Raw genomic sequence first — 22,166 nt, 5'->3', positions numbered from 1 at the left:
AGAAGAGAAGAGAAGAGAAGAGAAGAGAAGAGAAGAGAAGAGAAGAGGTAAAATAAAATATAAAAAAGGTTATACAGAGAAAAAGGGTACAAAATTCATTGAGGTTATGTGCTATGTTACATGTTAAATCAAGAATGTCACTCACATGGTCTTACATGAAATGTCTTACTGCTTCCCCTTAAGGATGTTGCTCTTTCTGTACACATAAAGACACAGCTATTTTCCCACACAATCAAATCACCTCTATTAGCTGCAGAAAATACAGGTAACCAGTTGCATCCCACAATTCTTTCTAACATCTATGACCAGTGAGAGTTGAAAAAGCTTTTTCTGAGAAATTTCAATCAGCTTTTCAATCTTTCACATGGCACTTTAATTCTAGGCAGAAAATACAAATTGAATTCAGCCTGAATGGAAATATAAAAGAGTTGGTGCAAAGACAAGAGAATGCAGGCTGAAATTATTCTGCCACTACTTTATTTTTGAATTAAGGATTCTCCAATAAGTTATTCTTCTAAACTCAAAAATGGCAAATGAATCGTTGTCATGTTTTGGGAGTTTTTTTTTGAATCAAGAAAATTTCCCAAGTCTTTGTCCAAAGGCTCCATGTTTTTCAGTACACTGGACTGGGAACGCCTGCTGTGGCTCTAAATCCCAATTACATCCAGAATTTTTACTTGGACTCAGAGAAAGAAAAGTATTTCTGCAAACACTGTATAAATGTTTTGCATCATCAGGGTAGTTTTGATGTTTCTCTATGGTACCAAATTTCAGGGCTGATATTATTGCCTAGAACCACTGGGAATGAGTCCAATTGTCATAATACCCAGACCAATGTCTGCTGGAGTCAGAGCAAGTCCCATTGCTGATTTCAGCAGAGAGTGAATCTAGTCACTGCAATCTATTTATTTAGGCATAGAGTTTCACAGGAGCCACAGCAATCAAAAATATGATTGTATTCAATTCCAAGTACCCTACATTTTTTTGTAGATTCATTTGAAAATCTATTGTGCAATGAATTAATGTAATTAAGCTTAAAATAAATACAATTATTTACTATAAATTCATTGTTAAGTAGATACATTTTTATTTTTATTTTTTTTAGGTTACACAGAGATGTCTCATACTAAACGTGGCTCTTGGTGTCACCCAACTGCATGCATGTCAGGTACTGTTGTTTATGGATTCTGTGCTACTCCTGACAAAATCAATGCAAACTGGACTGGGTTCTCAATGAATACAGAGATCTGAAAGCCTACCAGACGGCATTTATGGAAAAGATGAAAAAGAATCAACAAGATGGAGTCAGATTATACAAACCTTAAGTTTGATGCATCAGTTCTTCAGCAAAATAAAACAGTTTCTCAGGTCCCTGCCTGAACAGTTGTTTCAGTTTAGTCTTTTCTGAAGCTGAAGCAGCCTTATAAACATAATCCAATTCAAACTAACACGGTTCAACTCCATAATTTGAAAGGAGCAAGCAATTTCAGTCATTTGTTCAGGCTGAAGGCATTTAATGATGGAGATTTCCAGGGTAAAAGGTTTCAGCATTCAGTCAGCTGAGTGCTACAGTTTTCTTACAGGACTCCACCAGAAGAAATTCTAAAGAAACTGATTAAATTTGGATCAGAAAGGAACAGTGCCATTCTTCAAAACAGTGTTTTAACTTGACCCATCCTCAATACACTGCAACCTTAATGCTACAGCCTTACAGCAAAAGCCTCTGCTCTGACAGCCTCCCCCTCTGTGATAACCTTTTCATACTGGTCCGTGTCACACCTCAGGGACAGAAAAGCCATTCCAAGTGGAACACAGAAATTAGTTGTCCTTTCCAAGCTAGAAAAAGTGATAAAAAGGGTCTTCTGCGTGGAAGGGGCTGTGACAACACTGGGTCTCCTTGGGTTGGTTGTTGTGGCAGCCTGTGGCCACCTCAGCTCCTGCCGCAATGCGGCACCGCCCGCGGGATTGCGGGTGCTGCAGGTCCAGGGCTGGCCACTGGGAACAAAGAGGGACGAGCCACCAGCCCCATGTGTGACAGGTACATGCACACACAGCAAATGACACGGCACTGGTGGCAGTTTAGCCTGAGCACCAGTGAAAAGGTTTTACTAATGCCGCGTATGAGGCGGGCGATGGGAATGCACGGGGCTGACAGAACCTCTGAGCTGCATTTTCCCCCAACAGCAGAACTACCAGGTCCTGCAGGTAAAATAATGCCCCTTATTCCTCTGGCCAGATTAGCTACTCTGATTTCAGTGCCTCAGCTGCTCCTCAGTTCCCAAGGCCATGGCATTTCCACTGGGAGAGAGCAGCAGGAAGAGATCTTCCATAGCTCCAGCAAGAGGACAATGGGCATGGTGCAACACTGAACTGCAAAGGCAATTCTTGGCTTTGGACAGCAGAGGAAGGAAAAGAACCAAATCTTTCAAAGAGAGAACACTTCACCTTGACTGCCAAAATTGCCTCCCCAAAATGCAAGACACTCAGAAGGTATTTGTGGAATAATTTTATATTCTAATAGTATGTAATGCCTCTACCTGCAAATCACACATGCTGGAAAGTAAGGCTACTATACAGGCTAATTTAAATCCATATGAATGAAATAGGGAATGTACACACACCCCGTGAATTTAGACTTGCATGTACGAACAGTTGTTAAGGAAAAGTTACATTTACAGAGGAAAGAAATGCTTTGAAAGAACAAAGACTACACGGAGTTTCTAGACAAGGGCAATTACATGTTTCTTGGTGAAGCTGGAAAGGGATCTGCTTTCCATCAGGATTTTATTTTAATAAGACATTAGACAGCGCTTGTGTTGCATCACACAAGAAAAAGGTCAACATGTTTAAAAATGCCTGTCTTTCCAATTTTTACATTTCTCCTAAACACCACTTGCCCATGAGAAGCAGCACTACCTGCTCATATTCATGCATGCCTATGCAATACAGTTAAGAACCCATAACAATTGCAATAGCAAATACTCACAGCGTTTCACTTGCATTCAGTCCACAGAGCGAAAAAAGCGCAAAATAAAACACACACGGAAAAAATTCGACGCGCTCACGATCGGTTCAGAAATATTCTACATTAGCTAAATAAAAGCAGTCAGACATTGTCCATACATGGCTGTATCTCTGCAATATCTGCATGCACACAAAATAAAATATACCTGCCATGGTGGATGGTCTGTCCTAACCGTTTCAGCCTAAGTGCGACTGAAGCGCCTCACCTGGTTTCACGCCCTACCCGTGGACGGGCAGACGGGGGTGTCTCGCAGACGGAATGGACCCAACCCTTTTAAGACACCACTGAAATTGCCCAAGGAGCCAGTAGGAAGCGTGGGGGTGCCTGCGGCGGGGGCTACCCCCTCCCCAGAGCCCGCCCAGCCCGCGGCCGCCTCTTGCACCAACGGGGGCTCCTCGGCGGCCTTCGGGCGCCGCCGCAGAGATGCTGCATTGCGGCAATTTATCGACCGCGGGAGCCAAGTCCGAGGCTGAGAGCCACGAGCAAGATCTGCTCTCCCACACTCCCGTCTCCCAACAAAGCCCCTGTGGTGTCAGGTACAACCCAAGATTCTGATGGCGAACAGAGGCCTTGCTGGTATGTGCTCCTACAACCCTTCAGCACAGCCATTGGCTTCTCTTCTAATTTACCCTCAAAGAAATCCCACTCTGAGCAACAGTCTGGCACTTGCAGACCACTGATGTCTCACCCCACCCAGCACTGTGAAGACAAGGGGATGTGTGCAATTTTTGGGAACTAATGTCACGACTGTCCCTTCTTTCCTAAAATGGTTTTATGTAGCCATTGATGCTTTTCCAACTGACTGAGCTATTTTCTCATACCTCTAAAACACTGAAGGACAACATGGTACATCACAGCAAAGGTTTCTGGATGACCTTAGAGCACCTTAAAATTTGTTTCTAAGGATCTGCAGATGCCCAAAGTGTGGTCATCCATCACTCATACACCCAAAACCAATGCATTCAGATTATTCATCCCGAAACAGAAACGTAAGAAATGTCATTCCACTTAAAAAATATCGAACCAGTTAATGTGAAATTGTTTCATTTATGATAATTTAATTAACATAAAAATTGTGATTACTTGTCTTCAAATTACTTTGACATTGTTTTATACTTCCACCCTTAAAGCAGCTCTTAATTTTTTTTTCTTAAACCCAGAACTGGGTATGTTACATAAATAAAGCCTAATTTATACTAATCATATGCCTTTCTTTTTCAAGTTTTAAAAATTATTTTTCCTGATTTAACCATAACACACGTGCTTTTGTCATCACATATACTTGCACACATATATACTTACATTGTATGCATAACCTTGTGAACAGCAGGAAAAAAAGACACATTTTGATCTTTAGATGAGAAGTTTCCACCAATGCTTTGTTTTTCAGGTGCAGCTGCAGTTATCTACCTCACTTCCAAGCTAACTATCTATACATTACTGATTTGATTTCTAATTTACCATATGCACAATATTATTGTCCCAGCCTAAAACATTGGATTATGCCAGTAATAAGTAATGCATAGTACCCTGATCCCTACAGGTACAGTTTAAGGTTAAATATTTGACACCTTGCTTGAACTGGGAGCTCAGCAATGCTGGTATACAGAGCTCCCATCATAATCTTACTCTCTCTTTCCAGAAAAACAGACTTCTGAGTCCTCCCTTGTATAAAGACTGGCTGCAGCTCAGAGCCTTTGTCCATGTTGTTGTACTTAGCACAGTAGAGGGACAAAAGCAACCTCTGAGAAAGACAAAAATGTTTAGGTCATAAACAGTGCCTTTAATTGCATACAGAAAAAAAGAAGGGAACCATTAAGTGATTTGAAACATTATTTGAAATCTTTATTTTTTCCCGTTGTGGTGACTGACTCCGGAGCAAGAGGGGATTCCCGCGCACACCACCGGTTCTGGACCCCAAACAGTGTCACAGAAGGGCTGAGGACATCCTGGGATATCTGACATTGATATCACAGAACCCTGGGCTACAGAGACATGCAGCCTCCTCCCCCAGCCAAAGAGGTTGTTGATGCCGACAGAATTACGTCCAACTACCGTAGTCTCGTCATCCTGCTGCTTTGGGGAGTCATATAAACAACGAACTGCAAGGGATGGCATAAAATGACTACTCATCTGCCTTGAACTTGTTAAGTTCCCTCAGAACAGTGTCATCACCTCAACTTTACCAGCAAGGAGTTTTATTCCCATGCTAGTCTTCAGCTCAGCTCTTGCTTCAGGTGTTGAGCTGCATGTCTGCATTAAATACACAGTTGAGTGTCCTCTGGATTAAGTCGTTCACATTCATTCGACTTTCAACAGTCAAAATGCTTGTTCTACATCTTTTATATTACTGATGAAGAAACTATATTAGTCAAAGGGGAGGGAGGGCAGGTCACAAGATGAGCAGAGCATGCAAATGAAACAATTAATATCATGGCAGAGAAGGTTTGCCAGAAATCTCTGTGTCTCCTGGAGTTTTGACTTTGGAATCTCTCGGAGCGGTGACTGCAGCACCAATGAAGGGCTTAAACCACACAACCCATAAAGGTTGGGCTTCTTCAAAAAGCATATTGGTCAGTGATTCATGAAACTAATAATTCTAACCTGGCACTGCTCTTATCTTGATAAGTTCTGCAGCCAGTACAGCTCCAGGCTATTCTTAAAGGGAAAAAAACCCTCCAACCTAATGGGGCAGGGAAGGAGAATGAGCACAGCATTCAACTACTACATATGCTCCAGGAAGGGAAAAATCCATCTTTTCTAAATATGTAACACAATTAGGGACCCGCACCGAGGATCGAGAGGAATGTTCATCAATTTGCGAGGACATGCCGGGAATGCGGCAGGGTTAGCGAAACCATTGATCAATGAATTTATGCAAATATATTCTCCCCATAAAAGAGAGAGCTACATTACATCTCTAACAGGCACCAGTGATTTTCAGAGACCCTCTTTTACCCACTCTTATTTTATCTCGGCTGGTCTTTGATAGAAAGCCTGTCACCACGCTGCCATCTGGACAGTGTTCCCTTCACCATGCTGTACTTCCAACCTCCCATTTGTAATCTGCTGCAAACAGAGGTTATCTCAGACTTCATTTCCACATCTCGAGCAGCCACACCACATCTCCCATGGACATGCATCAGCAAATAGAAACATTTCTTATCAGGCAACCCTGTAAGCACCCCATCTCCCCTCCATCAGTTCTTTACGCTGATTATGCATCTCATTTCCCTAGGGTCCAGTGGGGGGGGGGGGGGGGGCAGTACCTTTCTAAAAGTTCACCAGAAAAAGGCATTTCTGCAGTTCATCTTATCTCTGACTTATATAACTGAAATTGTAATAACAGCAGCCAGGTTCTTCAGGAGCATTTATCCTTCCCTTACAGACCTACAGCGACACAGGAAGAACAGGAAAGGTATAAACTCCAGGACAGTCTAATAAATAACAGAGTAAGGAAAAGTCAAAATTCCCATTTGCCCACTGACACCTCTGTATTCTGAGTGCACCATTTCTCAGTTGCCAAACCAACGGCTGTTCTTCCTCTGGCATAATCTGTCTGTAAGACAAGCTCAACACAGAAACCTGAGGATACTCTTAGATGCCAAATTCCTTGGTTTTCACCTAATTTTACCTGACAGATAGATACTTCAATTACTCATACACTACCAGCGGTTACTCCCTTCAGTTTTCTTTTTACTACACATATTATTTACATGTTGAGTGATGAAGTAAATAGAGATTTTAAATTACTTTTATTAATTTACATAAATTTGAGCTAACACACAACCTTAGGTAAGAGAAAAAACCCCCAACAAACAAAAAAACCAAAACACCAAAAAACAAACCCACAAGAAAACTGAACCAAAACCCTCATCATTTTAATTTCACTGTATGAATAAGTACACCAGCTATGCACATCATTTTAGACAGAACTCTCATTTTCATTATTGTATTTAGGCATTTTGGTATCAGTTATAGGAACACAATTTACAGAGTTCAAATTTGATCCTGATTGCCTCAACCGACCATAATTTCCAGTAGAATAGAGGAGGAAATCGCATTTGTGTGGCATTTTCAGGCTTTCATTAAGCAATGACATCTCATGTATTTAGAATTATGTCATGACTTTCATTCCCTGTCTCTCCAGGTCGGGAAAGCAAATAAAAATCTTCTATCTAGTTAAGACATGCCCAGAATAGCAGTTTGCAAATAAGTAAAACTGACTACATAACTGAGTGTTCGGCATACAGAGGCAACCCTAGGAACAATTAAATCCTGCCTGTAGTACAAAATATTAATTTCTGTTTAAAAAAGTTCTTAAAAGTTTGCTATGACAACAAGTAGTGAGCATTATAGGCACACTTCATCCATGACACCTCCATCAGAAATTGCATGGACTACATCTTTTATAAAACGTAATCTTTTATAACAGCAACGCATTGTATCGAAACAAGGAAAGCAGGAATAACCGTATTCCACTGGTAAGATGCTTGCAATGACTGGATGTGTCAGACAGTGCTCAGAACTGGGGGTTGCAGACCAGACTGGTCTGACAGATCGTGCTGTGTCCCGCTGAACACAGCTCGGGGATGGAGCAGAGCTCGGAAACGCCAGCACAGTCCTTGGAGTTCCGGGCTTCTGTGGGTTTGTCATGGAGCAGGAATAGGAGTGAGGCAGAAATATTTGGAGAGATAAGCTTCTACATACAAACACTGACACAACAACTTTAATTTCTAAGACTCCTATCATTTTCATTTCAAGATTTCGCAGATGGAAGGGTGGCGTGTTTTCCTTTATTACATTTTGCAATCAGAGAAAAAAAAAATTCTTTTTAAAGATAAAATATTTAGGGCTCATTTGGAATTGAAGTTACAAATATTTGGATGTCTCTATTTGTACTTTTTCAGTATTATTTCTGAAGGAATTGCCACGATTTTTCACGCTAAAATGTCAGAAGTGGAATGTGGAACCCCACGCGTGTAGTTTGTTGCTATGGACTTGATGCTCATTCACTTCAAAAAGCAGGTGAGCTCAGGAAGGAGGATTTTCAGACACAGTGCTGTTACATGAAAGACCTACAATTAACATGACTAACAACAAACAACCCCCAAATCATTCTGTGCTAGCTCTGTACAGCAAGAACTCATTTGCCATCTTTAATAGAATACTACCCGCAGACCTCCCAGGATTAGCTCTTGGTAGGATAAAATCTTGTGCAACAAACAGAATGTGTTCAACCTCCGGTCCCTCTGGCTATCATTATAAAGCAGGAGCAAAAACAGTTTTACAACATAAAGAAAATACTCCACCTAAGTTGTCAACAGTGACTCGTAATTCTTTCTGTGCTGTCCACATGCTACAACTGCCATGTCACCACACAGTTTTCAAGCTACCCCAGAGAGACAAAACAATGATAAATAAATTAAAGGGGTTTTTGCTAAATTGAGTTCTGTTTCTTACAGAGAAAAATTGTTCAGCTCTTCCAGTCTAATGACAATAGCGTGTTCAGTCACTTGATATTACTACTTTATCCAGTTTGAGCTTGTTGAACCACCTTGAAATTAATTCCTTTTATTCATGTATCCTAAGGGACTGGAGGTGAAATTCCGAGCTCTCAAAGAGTTTTATCTCCTATCCTTTATAATATTGCACATTTGGAAATAAAACTTTGGACTAATTTCTAATCTACAATGACATGAACGATATGGTCACACACCATAAGGAATACTGGCCAAGTTCATTTTGAAGACTACTTTGGGGTGGTTTGGTTTGGTTTTGTTTTATTGTTGTGGTTTTTTTTAATAATCTTTTTGGAGTTTTTTTAATAACTTTTAATCATGCTTAGGGCTACACTAATACATATTTCTCAATAATACTGTTATTGCCAGATATTTGCCATGGGACATAAGTAAAAACTAAGCAGAGCAGAAAACCTTCTCCTAACTAAAAAAAGCTTTAATTAGTGAAGGTTTCACACCAGTTTTCTTCAACTCTTCTGCGCATTTCTATTCCAACAGGTCATAAGATAGTTAATAGCTTTTGCCATTCATTTATGAATATATGCACCTTTTACATTTTATTATTGTTTTAGTTGTCGCACACACCTTTCTATGCAAGACCAAAACCACTGAAATATGCTTTATCATCTAATAAAAAGGGGGAGAGGAAGTATGTCAAGATGAAAAATCCCTATTTTATCAACAGATAGAAACCAAAACCTTCATGGGAATAAAATGTGACACAAAAATGAACAAAACCAGTCCCAGTGCAGAACTACCAGGAAAGAATGTTTAAGTAAGGGTGCCAGTTCCACGTGTCGTTTCTCAGGCATCATTCTCACCTCGCTGCAGGGGCAAAGACAATCCAAAGAAGGCACCAAAGCTCTTCATATTCAACATTTTCGCATCTTTTAACCCAAAACTCAGAGTCAGCAGTAGCACTTGGCACCTGCATTAGGTGAGACCACAGGATCATGGGGAACCTTTCATGGCATTCCAAACACAGAGGCTCATAAACACAGAAGTGACAAAAAGCCTGTGTTTGCACTGGGAGCTGCATTGCCTTGGTCTGATCCAAGCTGCAGCTGACGTTCACAACTCACTGCACCACGTCAGCTACTGAAATTAGGCACAAATTTCAGTGCCGTTTTCATCTCTACCTCTGTGCTATTTGTTGGTACAGGAACATATTCATAAAACAAGAACGAGAAAATAAAAATAGTAAGAGAAAACAATCTGTGAATAAACAGAAATAACGCGGACCATGGCGGGCTCTTCACTTCGAAGGATAACTGCACAACCTCCTTCCCTTCCTACAGCTACTGAACCACAGAGCTCCTCGCACTCATGATTTTTGAGGAACTCAACCTGAGTGAGAAGTGTGATCTAGAAACCAAAGTGTTTCTAAAGAAAGCATTCTTAGTTTTATTTTTTGAGTAATGCAAAGCACTTCGTCTCTGCCCCGAGTTCTCTACAGAATTTAGAATTCTGTAGACGGGCAGCGCGCGCAGAGAAAAGATGCAGGAATGGAAATATTCGATATCAGAAAGGTCACAAGATTTTGATAAGATAAAGAGGAAATATGTTATTTGGTACCCTTGTGAACTGCTCAAACAAATAATTAATTTTTTTTGCCAGAATCATTAAATGTTTTCTACATATTGCATTATAGGTTAAACTATATCTGCGCAAAATGCACGGCCGTATCTGAAATGATGAAATTTGGTTTCACTTGTTAAGGTTCTTTGATGGTTCAGATCGTTTTACATTTTAGCACTTATGACTATTTTACAACTGAAGATATGATATTCTCTGGGGCATTTAGCAAATTTATTTTGATAGAGAGATCAAATGCTCAGACTTTGAAGAACAACATGGAAAAAAATCGTATTACATTGGAAGCATAAAACTCACATTTTGTGACTGCAAGAAAAATAAGTTTAGAAATAGATATTATCAATCTATTCTCTCATCTTTTAGAATTAAGATTGATTTTTCCTGTAGCAGCGTGTCTGTGCTGAAATTAAAAATGCATTAAAGAACTGATTATGATGTATATTCTATATCCTCCTCTTCTCCCACCCAAAAATAACTGGGACAGAATTAACCAAGTAAAAGTAGAAGAGGTAAATAAACTAATTCAAAATTTCCAACATCTTAGGAAGAAGGGGTGCATTCCCAGCAACTTCTGCATAGCCTGCAGAACTCAGTATTTTACAGAAAAAGCCTCCATTTATTGTCCAGCCTATTTCAGTGAAAGTTAGCACAGTCTGCTGTCAGGAGAGGACTGATTCACTCTCTGCAGATATGGAAAATCAGTCCATCAAAAAAAAAAAGGGGGGAAAAAAAGCCAATTTTTAAAGGAGTTAATTCTTTTTTCTTTCCTTCCTTTCTTTCACCATACAGTAGACTTTTCAATCTGACAGACAAGTAAAACTTCATAGTGGTAACGCATTACTTTTCCTGAAAAGTGCTATTAATATAGAATGTGAAGAATACTCTTGAAAGCATAAGTTCCCACATAAGAAACTCGTCAGGAACCTACTGCTAACTCAATATGAGCAACACATACTATCTGACCAACATCAGTGTCCCAGCCTGGGAGACAGAGGGGCCAAAGGCACCTCAGTTGGCCCTGACAGACACAGCCACCACTCCCAGGTCCCTCAGACTGCTGAGCTGGTGCTGACAGTGGTGGCAGAACTCCTTGAGCATCAGCACAAGGTGTGTAGAGCCCCTGGGCAAGAGTTCCCTGTGTTGTCACACGTGTACTCAGCCCTCTGTGGTGTGTGGCACAGGGCTACCTGTACAGCCCACTGCCCATCTCATACAGCTCACTGCTCTGCCTGTACAGCCCACTGCCCATCCCATACAGCCCATTGCCCTGCCTGTACAGCCCACTGCTCTGCCATACAGCCCATTGCCCTGCCTGTACAACCCACTGCCCATCTCATACAACCCACTGCTCTGCCCGTACAGCCCACTGCCCATCTCATACAGCCCACTGCTCTGCCTGTACAGCCCATTGCCCTGCCTGTACAGCCCACTGCCCATCTCATACAACCCACTGCTCTGCCTGTACAGCCCACTGCTCTGCCTGTACAGCCCACTGCTCTGCCTGTACAGCCCACTGTCCATCCCGTACAACCTACTGCTCTGCCTGTACAGCCCACTGCCCTGCCTGCTCTCAAGAGCCAAAGGCAATGTTGTGACTCTGCTCAGTCTCCAGGTGCCAGGAGCTTGTGAGGCAGGTGCTTATTTTAACCACCTACCATTTGCTGTTTCATCCCATGTAATTTAAGGGCAAGCTCTGCAGCAGTCTGGGCAGGCCTTCCCTGCTGTACTTAAGTGTCTGTGGTGTCACTGCTGGTCCAGTACCAACTCCAGGTCACACGTCAAGGGTTTCAGCTTTGCAGGGGTCGTGTGTTACCCCCAGCCCCTTCCATCTGAGCTTAGAACGATGTGCTTTCACAAGTATTAACACTCAGCTTCGCAGGATTAACTTTGAGGTGACAGGAGAAGCTTTATATCAGTTCACACAGTGAAAACCTATTCCAGAAAAGGTCTTTAAGTGAACGAGTAACTATCAGTAATAAGCAAATTATCTGCTCAGATACAGAGTTCTGGCTAATACTGGATTTACATTACAACAACTGTAATCTAAATGTAATATGCTGCTTCTCTGTTAGAGTCAGCTTGCACTGTCAAAGCCTTTGCTTCTCTTTCGGTGGTATGTGCTGCAGCTTTAACAGCCGACGTGTAAAGTTTGTGGTACATGGAGAGCACAACGTGGTGTTATTTCAGCCCTCAGAGAAGGATCCTCCCCAAAAGCCAATGACTGCACCGAACAAGCCTGCCAAACGCCCGTCTCTCCTCCCTCTTACATACAGAACACCTTTCAAACAGCTTTTTGTCTAGGGCAGTGGTCAGATATCTCATAATATTGTTCCTCATGAACCTGTTACCCATCCGCTGCTCGGCATCAGGCAGCCCCGGGCAGGTCAGTGGCTGCAGAGCACACATCGGACGCACTTGGAATGCTGCTGAAGCCCATCTGTTCCACGCAGCAGCGAGCACGGCAATATCTCTGCTCCTCAGGAGCGGCAGTGGAGAACTCGTCTATTGTGCTTTAATTAGCAATAACCCCAGCCCGGAGGGGAAGTGTGAGGTTTGGCTTTGCCACCTGCACCAGGGGGCCGAGGAGGGAGCCCCCAGACTCCCCCAGCACTGCAGCACGGGGAGAGCAACCCCCCCAGCACCCCGGCACCGCGCACCAAGTCAACTCACAGGATCTCCAGGTCGCGCAGGGCTCGGAAGGCTCCATCTTCGATGCAGCTGATCTGGTTGTTGTCCAGTTGCCTGCAGGAAGGAAGGGAGAGGAGGATGAAGGCTGGTAACGGGTAGAGCTGTTTCAGAGCGCCAGGTTGGGGCTTCCCCGTCACCGAGGTGTCCCTCCACCCCCTCGCAGCGCCTGCTCAGCTGCCACGCTGCTGCTGGGGCTCTGCTCGCGGCTGTCTGACAGCGCTGCACGATGCCGCACACTGAAGCCTGTCAGGTCTCAGTAAATATTAATTGCGTCTTTTTTTTTTTTTCCCCCTTTTTTTTTTTTTTTTTTTTTTTTTTTTAAGGCAGAAGGGAGTAATTTCATTACATTAGGGCATCCAATCCATTATGAGCTTTTACCGTCATGTCACTGAAACAATTTCATTAAGCTAAAGGCCTGTAAATCATTGGAGGTCACTGTGCTGCCCTCCGTGACCTCCCAGAATGCCGTTTTTTCTTTTACTGGAAGTTGGAGTCCTCTGTCCTGACAGTACTAAATCTCCAGGCTTTATCTACCCAAGAGCTGTGAGAGTGCATAGGGAATATACCAATTCCAAATTAGACTCAACTAATCTAATTTTATAGTCTTTTTATTATTCTAAGCACCAAATGTCTGTGGTGGTTCGATGCCTCTCTGCATTGTTACTGGTCCCATCTGGTAGCCCGTTCTATTGAAAGATTTCTGACTAAATACAGATCCTGTCTAACTGCATCAGGGAGAGCAACCCAGTGACAAAAAGCATTATACACATGTACACTTAAACCACTATTTTGCTTCAAAATGTGTAATTTAATATTTGGATGGCAGAGTTCTCTCATTTGTCTCCCTGTATGCGCATGATTTAAATGTATTTTGCAATACATGTGGACACAGCAGTGCAGCTACATCTGTCTCTTTTGCTTAAAAAAATTAAAGTTGGAATTTAAAATTCAGTGATTACATTTTCTGACATCTGATCCCTTAAATTTTACACTTAAAGAAATAAAATTACATATCTAGCCACGTCTAAATAAAATACCTGCATTTCATGAAAAAACAGAGGCAAGCTCCTGACTTTATACGATATTGCCCTTTGCACAGCATAAACTTTAGATCTGGTGAAGCAGAGATCTATTGTACTGTGCATGTAAAATATTATGAACAAAGATTCAAAGATTGCATTGCTGTGCCTGTTTTCTATTAAATATATATATATGGAAATATAGCAAATATATTACACCCATGTACAATATAGTTGTATAGTTTGACCAACTTCTTTCCATTTATTTGCTGCATCTAATTTTTGGTCTACATAGAGATTTGTCATCTTACTATACAACAGAGCACAGACAGAGCAAATACAATCTTTATGAATTCCTTTAAAGACTGAGTTTGATCTACTAACACTGAACTTTTCAGTATGTATATATTTGACACCTATGGGAAACTCACCCTTTGTGCTGTAGTGTGGTGTCAATGAACAGCATGTTTTTTATGATTTAAAGCACAGGAAAACCCATAGACACTCTATGGTCTACTAAAAAGCTTAGGAAGCATAAAGCCCAACTAGAGTTTCTCATAGCTCTTGTAACTTTGGAAAACTTTGTGAATTTGGCAAAACTCCAGCAATGTCTCCTATACCGACAGACAACAGGACAAACAATCATCCAAAAGGGATTTCTCTGTAAGAGTTCATGCAGAGTATAAATGCATGTGTAAGTAAATATGTATACATACATATTTATGTTCTCTCTGTTTCTCTGACCACCTAAGAAAGATGCTAAAACCTCTATATTTTTGAATGCTGGGACAACCTGCAGCTGTTGAATGGCTTCTTCTGATATCCCTGTGTGTTAATTGTGTGGGTTGTCAAAAATTTGTGGCTCAAACAGAAAGGATGGTGCATTTTCAAGAGGAATAAACTCCAAATGAGTTCAATATATCACTGTTATATTTATATATAATGACTTATATTTATATTTACTGTTTTTATTTATATTTAACTGTTTGACTAAGTATTTTACACTTAGTTTTACTAAGCATAAAGTTGGCACATGCTAGCACGATGAAGAGAGAGAGCTCAACTTGAGAATCACCTCTCCCTCTCCTACGGGAAGCACTGTGTACTGTGTATTTTTATTTGAGTTATACTATTGATTTTTCTGTCAAATACACTAAAATAAGCAAATAAACCCAGTGTGCTAGTCACAAAGTCTTCTGATTAAAGGGCTTCCTATGTGGGTATTGGGTTTTTTCAAAAAAACACTACTCTCATAGATTGATTTTTGCTGAAGAAGCGTAATGATCATCTTAATCATATTTCCAGAGGTCCAGTCATGCTGGTGCTAACAACCAGGTTTAGTCTGTGTGATCGATGCACAGGACACAGCAAGGGAAACCTCCAGATGCTCAGAAGACACACACTTAACAGGATGGTCAGTAAACAGGGAAAATATTCATTAGTGAGGCACCCTGGTTCTGTGGCCCATGAACTAAGTCTGCAGAGTCTCTGGGAGAGATGCACACATTTGGTGTTCCTCTGTCCCAGAGCTCATGTCTCCTGATATCTATCACACCAACACTTTCACATCTGCCTATAATGCAAAGCACGAGAATTTCTTCTCAAAAGGAATAGAACTGTTAGTTGTCTTAAAATCAGGCCATGGTTTGTTTTAAGACCCTCCACCTCCCAATTTATTTCTCCATGTGTAAAGATGGAAATCCTGTTCTGTGCATCTGTACAACACCCTGGTGAGCGGTTCAGTCGAGACAAGAGATCTGAGAGTTTAAAATCTAAACACTTTCTTCTTTCCAAGACAACGTGTTAAGTTTAAAGATCTGGGAAAACTTTAGGTGAAGTCTTACAGAAAGGCAAAGACAGGTGTTCAGCACATACTTTTACAGCCATGAAGACAAAATAAACCCCCTGTGATGTGGGCCAGCAGCCAGATCACATACCCAGTGTGGGTAGGTTGTATGAGGGACAGAACAGGCATGCCTAACATTTGTTGAGAGGAACATCATACCTGAATAAAACTAACCATATGCAGAGAAAGTAAAAATTCAACTTAAACAAAAAAAAAAAAAAAGGACAAAAAGCCAATATTTCAGAACAGGTGGCACACAGACATTTCCCTGAGGAACAGGTGACACCGCTCCCATTTCTCCATCGCTGCCTTCTGAACGGAGCACTCACACATACAGAGCACAAGGCAGCTACCTGAGACACAGGTCAGCTGCTCCAGGCTTACAGAGAAATTTAAAAAATGGTCTTGGCCAGCAGAAGCCTTGATTCAGATTTGAATGCCACCTCTAGTTGTCAGCACTCATAGCTGGTCCAGAAAAACTTTTCCTGAAGATTACAAACAGGACGTTACGTTCACAGAGGTGCAATGTATTGGTGACTAAGGGTCAGACGACAAAAACTCAGATTTAAGGCAATTTTAAAATGGACAAAATCACTTTTCATACCTCCATTTACTCCTGCCTTTTGAAGGAATAAAGCCTTTACTGCCTTTTGAAGGAAGAGAGCCGTAAGCTCAGATTTTATCTAAAACTACTAAGTGATTCAACTGCCTCTGAAGAAAACAGTGTTCTCATGCTGAAAAAGTGAGCCACTGCATTTAAAAGAGGCTGAAGGATGAATGAAACCACAATCACTGAGCTGTGTGAAACAGCCAGGCAGTGGTACATTATAAGAGATACAAGCCAAGGCATAAACAAATAAACACCACCAAGCTTTGAACTTCCGAGTTTTGCTAAGTGACACGGATAACTAACTTTAATTTGGGTGAAAGTGTTTGGGTTAAATGCCAAATCTCTCACGGATCACACACAAAGAACTGGACTTGGTGACATGTCCAGAACAGGTCGTTGCTCCAATGTCAGTGAGCTGAGATCCCAGCCTGGGAAACCCAGCAGCTCCCTGTGATTGAATTATCATCCCTGACCTCACCTAAGAGGCTCCAGAGATCCCAGATCTCCATGACAGGCAATTAGCAACCAGACAATGTGAACAGATAACAAAGAGCAATACCAGAAGACCTCAGAGAAGGGAGCAAAGCACTCAAGCAAGGAAAACATTGAATGGGCAAATGGGATTTAGGTGGAGTGTGACACAGACAAATGCTTATAAACGATGCAAGAATTTATGAAACCATTCAGAGGAAAAAGCATCTTTCACAGGGTAGAGCTATAATACATAAAGCCACATGTATTGTGATCCGCCTCGAAGCAGGGCTCAACACCTACAATCAGTTTTTACTAAAAAGCAGGAGAATTATGTGACTAAATTGTATGCAACTGATTGATCACTGTCAAACTTAAAACTGATGTTTCTTTAAAAAGCAAAACAACTTAGAAACAAATCACCTTTCTAAGAAATGAGGAATGTGTCCTAATGGATTTATGTCATGGGAGAGCCTATGGTTTGGCCAAGGCACCACTTTAAATGTCTAAAACATTTCCCTGACAGAGTATAACTCCAGCTTATCCATCCAGACTTGTGCATTATCTATCCAACACAAGAGTTACATTTACAATAATATTCATAAGGAATAGGGTTTTACAATGTTGATATTCTTTTGTCATTTGAAATAATCCTTTAAATTCTGAGCCCTGAAGGTTTTGCTCACAACAATAAGGAATATTTAATTTTCAAATGCATTTGAGAGGCAAAAATCCCCAGCAACAAAGCTGATATAGTTGTTATCATGTTACTAGCTTTAAGATTTTTTTTTAACATAAAACTATTCTAAAATATTAAAGAATTCAAGTCATGCAAGGTGAAATTTTCCAAAACTGAAATAATCTCATCTTTTATTAACATTAAAAATCAGTTAGTGTTTAAAACCCTACATTTATATTAGTAGCAAGGTTTCCTCACAGTACACCAACTAACCTGTGCCTATATAAGAGCTTTCAGTATTTTTTCTCCAATTAGCCACACTCACATTCATGAAGAACAGGCCCTTCAAGCACCAACATTTCACAATAATGGACTATATAAGCAGTGTTTTGTACTTTATTCAGTGAGGGATTTTTTTTTCCATTTTGAAACACTATCAAGGCCACTACAGAGCTCAGGTGCTAATCTGTTGTTTAATTATACTGTGACAGTAGTTAAATTACTACAACCTCTTTCTATATTTTGCCCCAAATCTAGTTAAATATTGAAATAAAAGCCTGCATTAACAAGTATCATAATAAATACTGTTCAGGTTTCTTTGCTTCTCACATTTCACATGTTTAGCATAAAAAAGCAGTGTTATAACAGCTGCATCTTTAAGAAGGTTCTGCAGTTACAGACACAAAATTACTGTTATAGATGATATCTACTGTTGTAGATCTGAATTTAGGCAAGAGCCATTACCTCATTAATAAAAAACTTAACATTTTTAACCAGAAATATCCATATTAAAGGTATAGTATTGTTAAAGTATTTAAAGGAATTGTCAACAGCCATTTCACAGGAAGGCAAATTCACTGTAACTTATTATAGAATCATTGTTAGAAAAAGAATTAATTTTGTTAATTATATCTCCAAAACAACCTCTGCTTGGACAACCTTTTTCCCAAACCTTTTCCATTTCATTTCTAATACAGACTGCTGGGTCTCTGCCATCCCTTTCCTGTAAAGTTTACACTATCACACTTAAGCTCTTTAATAACCTGTAAGAATTACATACACTCTATAACATTTAATGTCCTAACATAACTTTAGGAATATTAAAATCTCAAAGGATAGTGACACCAACACATCTACGTAAAATTTCTCACATACCAACCTAAAGTCCTTATCCTCAAATTAATTGATAAGGAAGCCCCAATAAATGGGAAAAGATGGTTCTTTTAAGTAGTATTAAATTCAATCACACTAAAATAATATGAAGTTCTTTCAAAGTGGCTTTTAAGGCATTTTTTCACATTTAATTTTTACTCTATTGATTCATTACTTCATTAAAAATCATTCTATAAGAGCTTGCTTATATTAGAAAATTGAAAAAATTGATACAGCTGCTGTGATCAAGCTGCAATCTCTCCCTCTGAGATTTTTACATGTGTTCCAAAATTCCTTTTATTTTGTCTCCCAAAGGTGTGGTTTTGCCAAAAGCCAGGGTTGAAGCTTTTGTGCAGCTCATCTGCCTGAAATAATTGGGCACAGCCACATTCTTCAGTTTTCACACCCGACCTCTGCAGCTGGGTTGTTAAATTCAAAGAGGGAGGGGCATCTGACTTGAAGGGGAAGAGTTGTTTATAAATAATTATTCTGCAGACTATTAAAAAATATTAAATATTTACTCTGAGTATTTGTATTACATAAACTCACAAATCAAAACGCTGCTGTCAAAAATGAGCCATCAAGATCAGCTTAAAGCAGAACCTGAGTGGCAAATGAACATGGAGACTACTCCTGCCACTTCCCACAAGGACAAATATACATAAACCCAAGATTTCCTTTCAATATCAGGTGCTTTAGAAGAATTTTTTTTCTTTTTTTAACTCTCTCTGGTTGCTGATGTAACAAATAGTGCATACCAAGCACAGAAATGGCTGTCTCCATAGCAATTGGGGCAGGTTTTGTGGTTTCCTTAGTTACTCTTGACTGATAACCATCTGTTGTTCTCCTCTGCCATAGCCCCAAAGGGGAAAAGGGGAAGAAATGAGGAAGATAAAATGGGTGTTTGAGAATATCAAAGTTATTTACTGTGGTGGGTTTTACACTTTTAGAAGGTTTGCACTTCCTTAAATTCTTACTTATTGTTATTTTCAGTTCACAAGTATCAAATACCAAATGTAAAGAAAAGTTCTATGTCCAAAATGTTACTAATCAGTTACCTTATTAATAGGAAATCATAACAGGGAATCAGACTAAGAATATTAACAGGGATTCCTATAATTTGGGATGTTAGTATGAAATTGGAAAACGTGAAACCAAGGCACTTATATAGAAAAAAAATCAGATATTTAATCTACTTCTAGTAGAAATTTTTAATGTACAAAGAGGGGTGGAGAAGGTGCAGGTGGTCACACCCACCCATCCCAGGTGGAATGGGATCCCTAAGGAAGTGGTACCTCCCACCCCTGACCTGCAGCAATGCCTGAGCTCTGTTTACACATTTGTGGCTGTTGTTTCTATCAAACCTTGAGCTTCTTCCTCCTCTCCAGGGAGGGGAAGGGAGACACAGGTGCAGTGAATTCACAGGGCCCAGGGTGCTGTGCCTTGAGGACACCAGAGAACCTCATCCCACCGCCCACAGACCAAGGTTACACGTGCTCTGTGAGCAAGGCCAGTGTTTACACAGGCTCAAGGACCATCATGGCATCACTTATGTGGAACTAACAGCACATAAGCCCTGCTCATTCTTGAAGGCAAAACAAATAAGCCCCCACAGGCAGCTGTTCCAGCTGATCAATGCGGGGCCATCAGCCGGGATTTGGGTTTTCTTCTTGAAAATGATTCCGTGTGTACGTTCGGTGCCGTAACAAATTCACTACACAACCAAAACCTAAAAAAAGGGAAGGCACAGAATGCTTCATCCCTTCCTGTTAAAACGTGTATCAGCTGCCAGTTGTCAGAGACAGACAATGTTTGTTTGGAGCTACCAGTATTTCTAAGATGGGTGCAAGAAACTTTCTGGAGCAATGCAAGGCAGGGTTAGTACCCTTCTGGTTCTGCACACAGCACAGGAGAGGAGATGTTCTGCACATGGATGACATTCCTGCTGCTCTGAGGACACCACTGCAGGGCTTCCCTGGGAATGCCTGTGAGCCCAGCTCTGCCCAGGGCTGTGCAGAGCTCACCAGGTTGGTTATTTAACAGGGTCGCTTAGCAAAAGGGGTATTAATTTTGGCGGTTTACTGTTTACACATTTGTATTATTAATAATTTTAAAAAATCAGGTTTGAGAGGAAAATTATGGCTCTCCTGCCTTTGAGAGGCTTTGACTTGATGAGCAAACCTGAGAATGACCTGAGGAGCAGAAGCTGTGGTGGAGAATGAACAGAACCCCTGGCACAGGGAAGGTGAACGTGCCAGAACCTGGACTCCAGCAATTCCTGGTTTACATGGTTAAAGGAGATGAGAGAGCAAAAAGAAATCTGGACATTTGATCTCCAGACATCTGTCCCCTCTGAAATCCCATAGTACATTGGATTAATTCTATCACCCACAGTCATACAATGACCTGAGATACGTATTTTCTAGCCCTTAAGACACAAATTAGGAGGAAGTAATACCAAACCAGCAAATGCTGTGAGTAAAGTCACAGCAGAATGTCAGCCTTGCTGCATGGCTGGTAACTTTGGGCAAACCAGTAGGTTTTTGTATTTTGGTGATTTTTTTTTTTTGTTAACTATAAAATTCATATTAAAACTTTGTGGATGAATATAAGCTTGCACTTATAAATGGTAGTTTCTTAGTATAATACACCAATACTTTTTCAACTGGATCCTGGTTTATCAGATTGTTTAAAAAAAAAAATTAAAAACGGGCTGTTAAAGCTAGAGAAGGAAGCACAGTTCTGAATATCTCAGTGCCCCATTTTAGGGATTTTATTTTTTTTTTTAGTAGGGTTCTATTCAGCTCCTCAACATTTAAGAGATGCTAAAATAACAACTATATCCCACAGTCACCAGAGCATAGTTAATGAACACTACATATTTCAAGATGCTGCATTAGTTTTAGATAACTCTGGTAGGGGTTTCCAGTACTGATCATGCTTAACACAGGTTCAGAAGTTTTTCTAAGGGGTTTCAAAGCAGGCCATTCCATCTTTAACACAGCTCTGGGCTCTGATTTTAGGAGAGCAAGAGCCACTCCAGATGATTAAAGGTGAGGGGTGTAAGAGCTGTGCTTCCAGGTTTTTTTGTTTGTTTTCCCCCTTTTCTCCAATACTATCAGGCAACAGCAGCTCACTTTTGAGACATGGAATTTATCTCATTCTAGTGGTTTCTGCTGTAAAATTTGCCACTGAAAAATAACAAAAAAAATATAAAAATAGTGTTTTAATTACTTTAAGACAAGGAGTCATTTCGCTTAGTTATATCTTTGTGTCATTAATTGGGGACCTGTCTGAGTATTATCAGAGGTTTTGTTTTTAACATACAAATGCTCCTAAACAACATGCAGCTCCAAATTCTGACTCCTCATCCTGTTTGGATGCTTTGCAGGCACATGATTTCTCAGGCCAGCTGAGGAAGAGCAGCAGACTCAAGTACACCATATATCCACATAACATCATATATAACATCATATAACCACATATCTTATAACCATATGTAACATCTTATAACCATATATAACATCATATAACCATATATAACATCATATAACCATA

The 22,166-nt window shown here is 40.5% G+C and overlaps 1 protein-coding gene across 2 annotated transcripts in view; it reads right to left on the bottom strand.

The window, feature by feature from the left end:
* SLIT3 (slit guidance ligand 3) overlaps positions 1–22,166 on the bottom strand; it is a 477,403-nt gene that overhangs the window by 197,048 nt on the left and 258,189 nt on the right. For both annotated transcript variants that reach the window (XM_027643335.1, XM_027643336.1), the window contains one exon: positions 12,814–12,885. In XM_027643335.1, the coding sequence (XP_027499136.1) occupies positions 12,814–12,885 (72 nt within the window). The remainder of the gene's footprint in view (positions 1–12,813; positions 12,886–22,166) is intronic.

Source organism: Corapipo altera, unplaced genomic scaffold (assembly GCF_003945725.1).
Source record: "Corapipo altera isolate COAL_440 unplaced genomic scaffold, ASM394572v1 75, whole genome shotgun sequence".
Lineage (NCBI taxonomy): Eukaryota > Metazoa > Chordata > Aves > Passeriformes > Pipridae > Corapipo > Corapipo altera.
The sequence above is the reverse complement of the archived record's forward strand: the minus strand, read 5'-3'. Positions and strand labels throughout refer to the sequence as shown.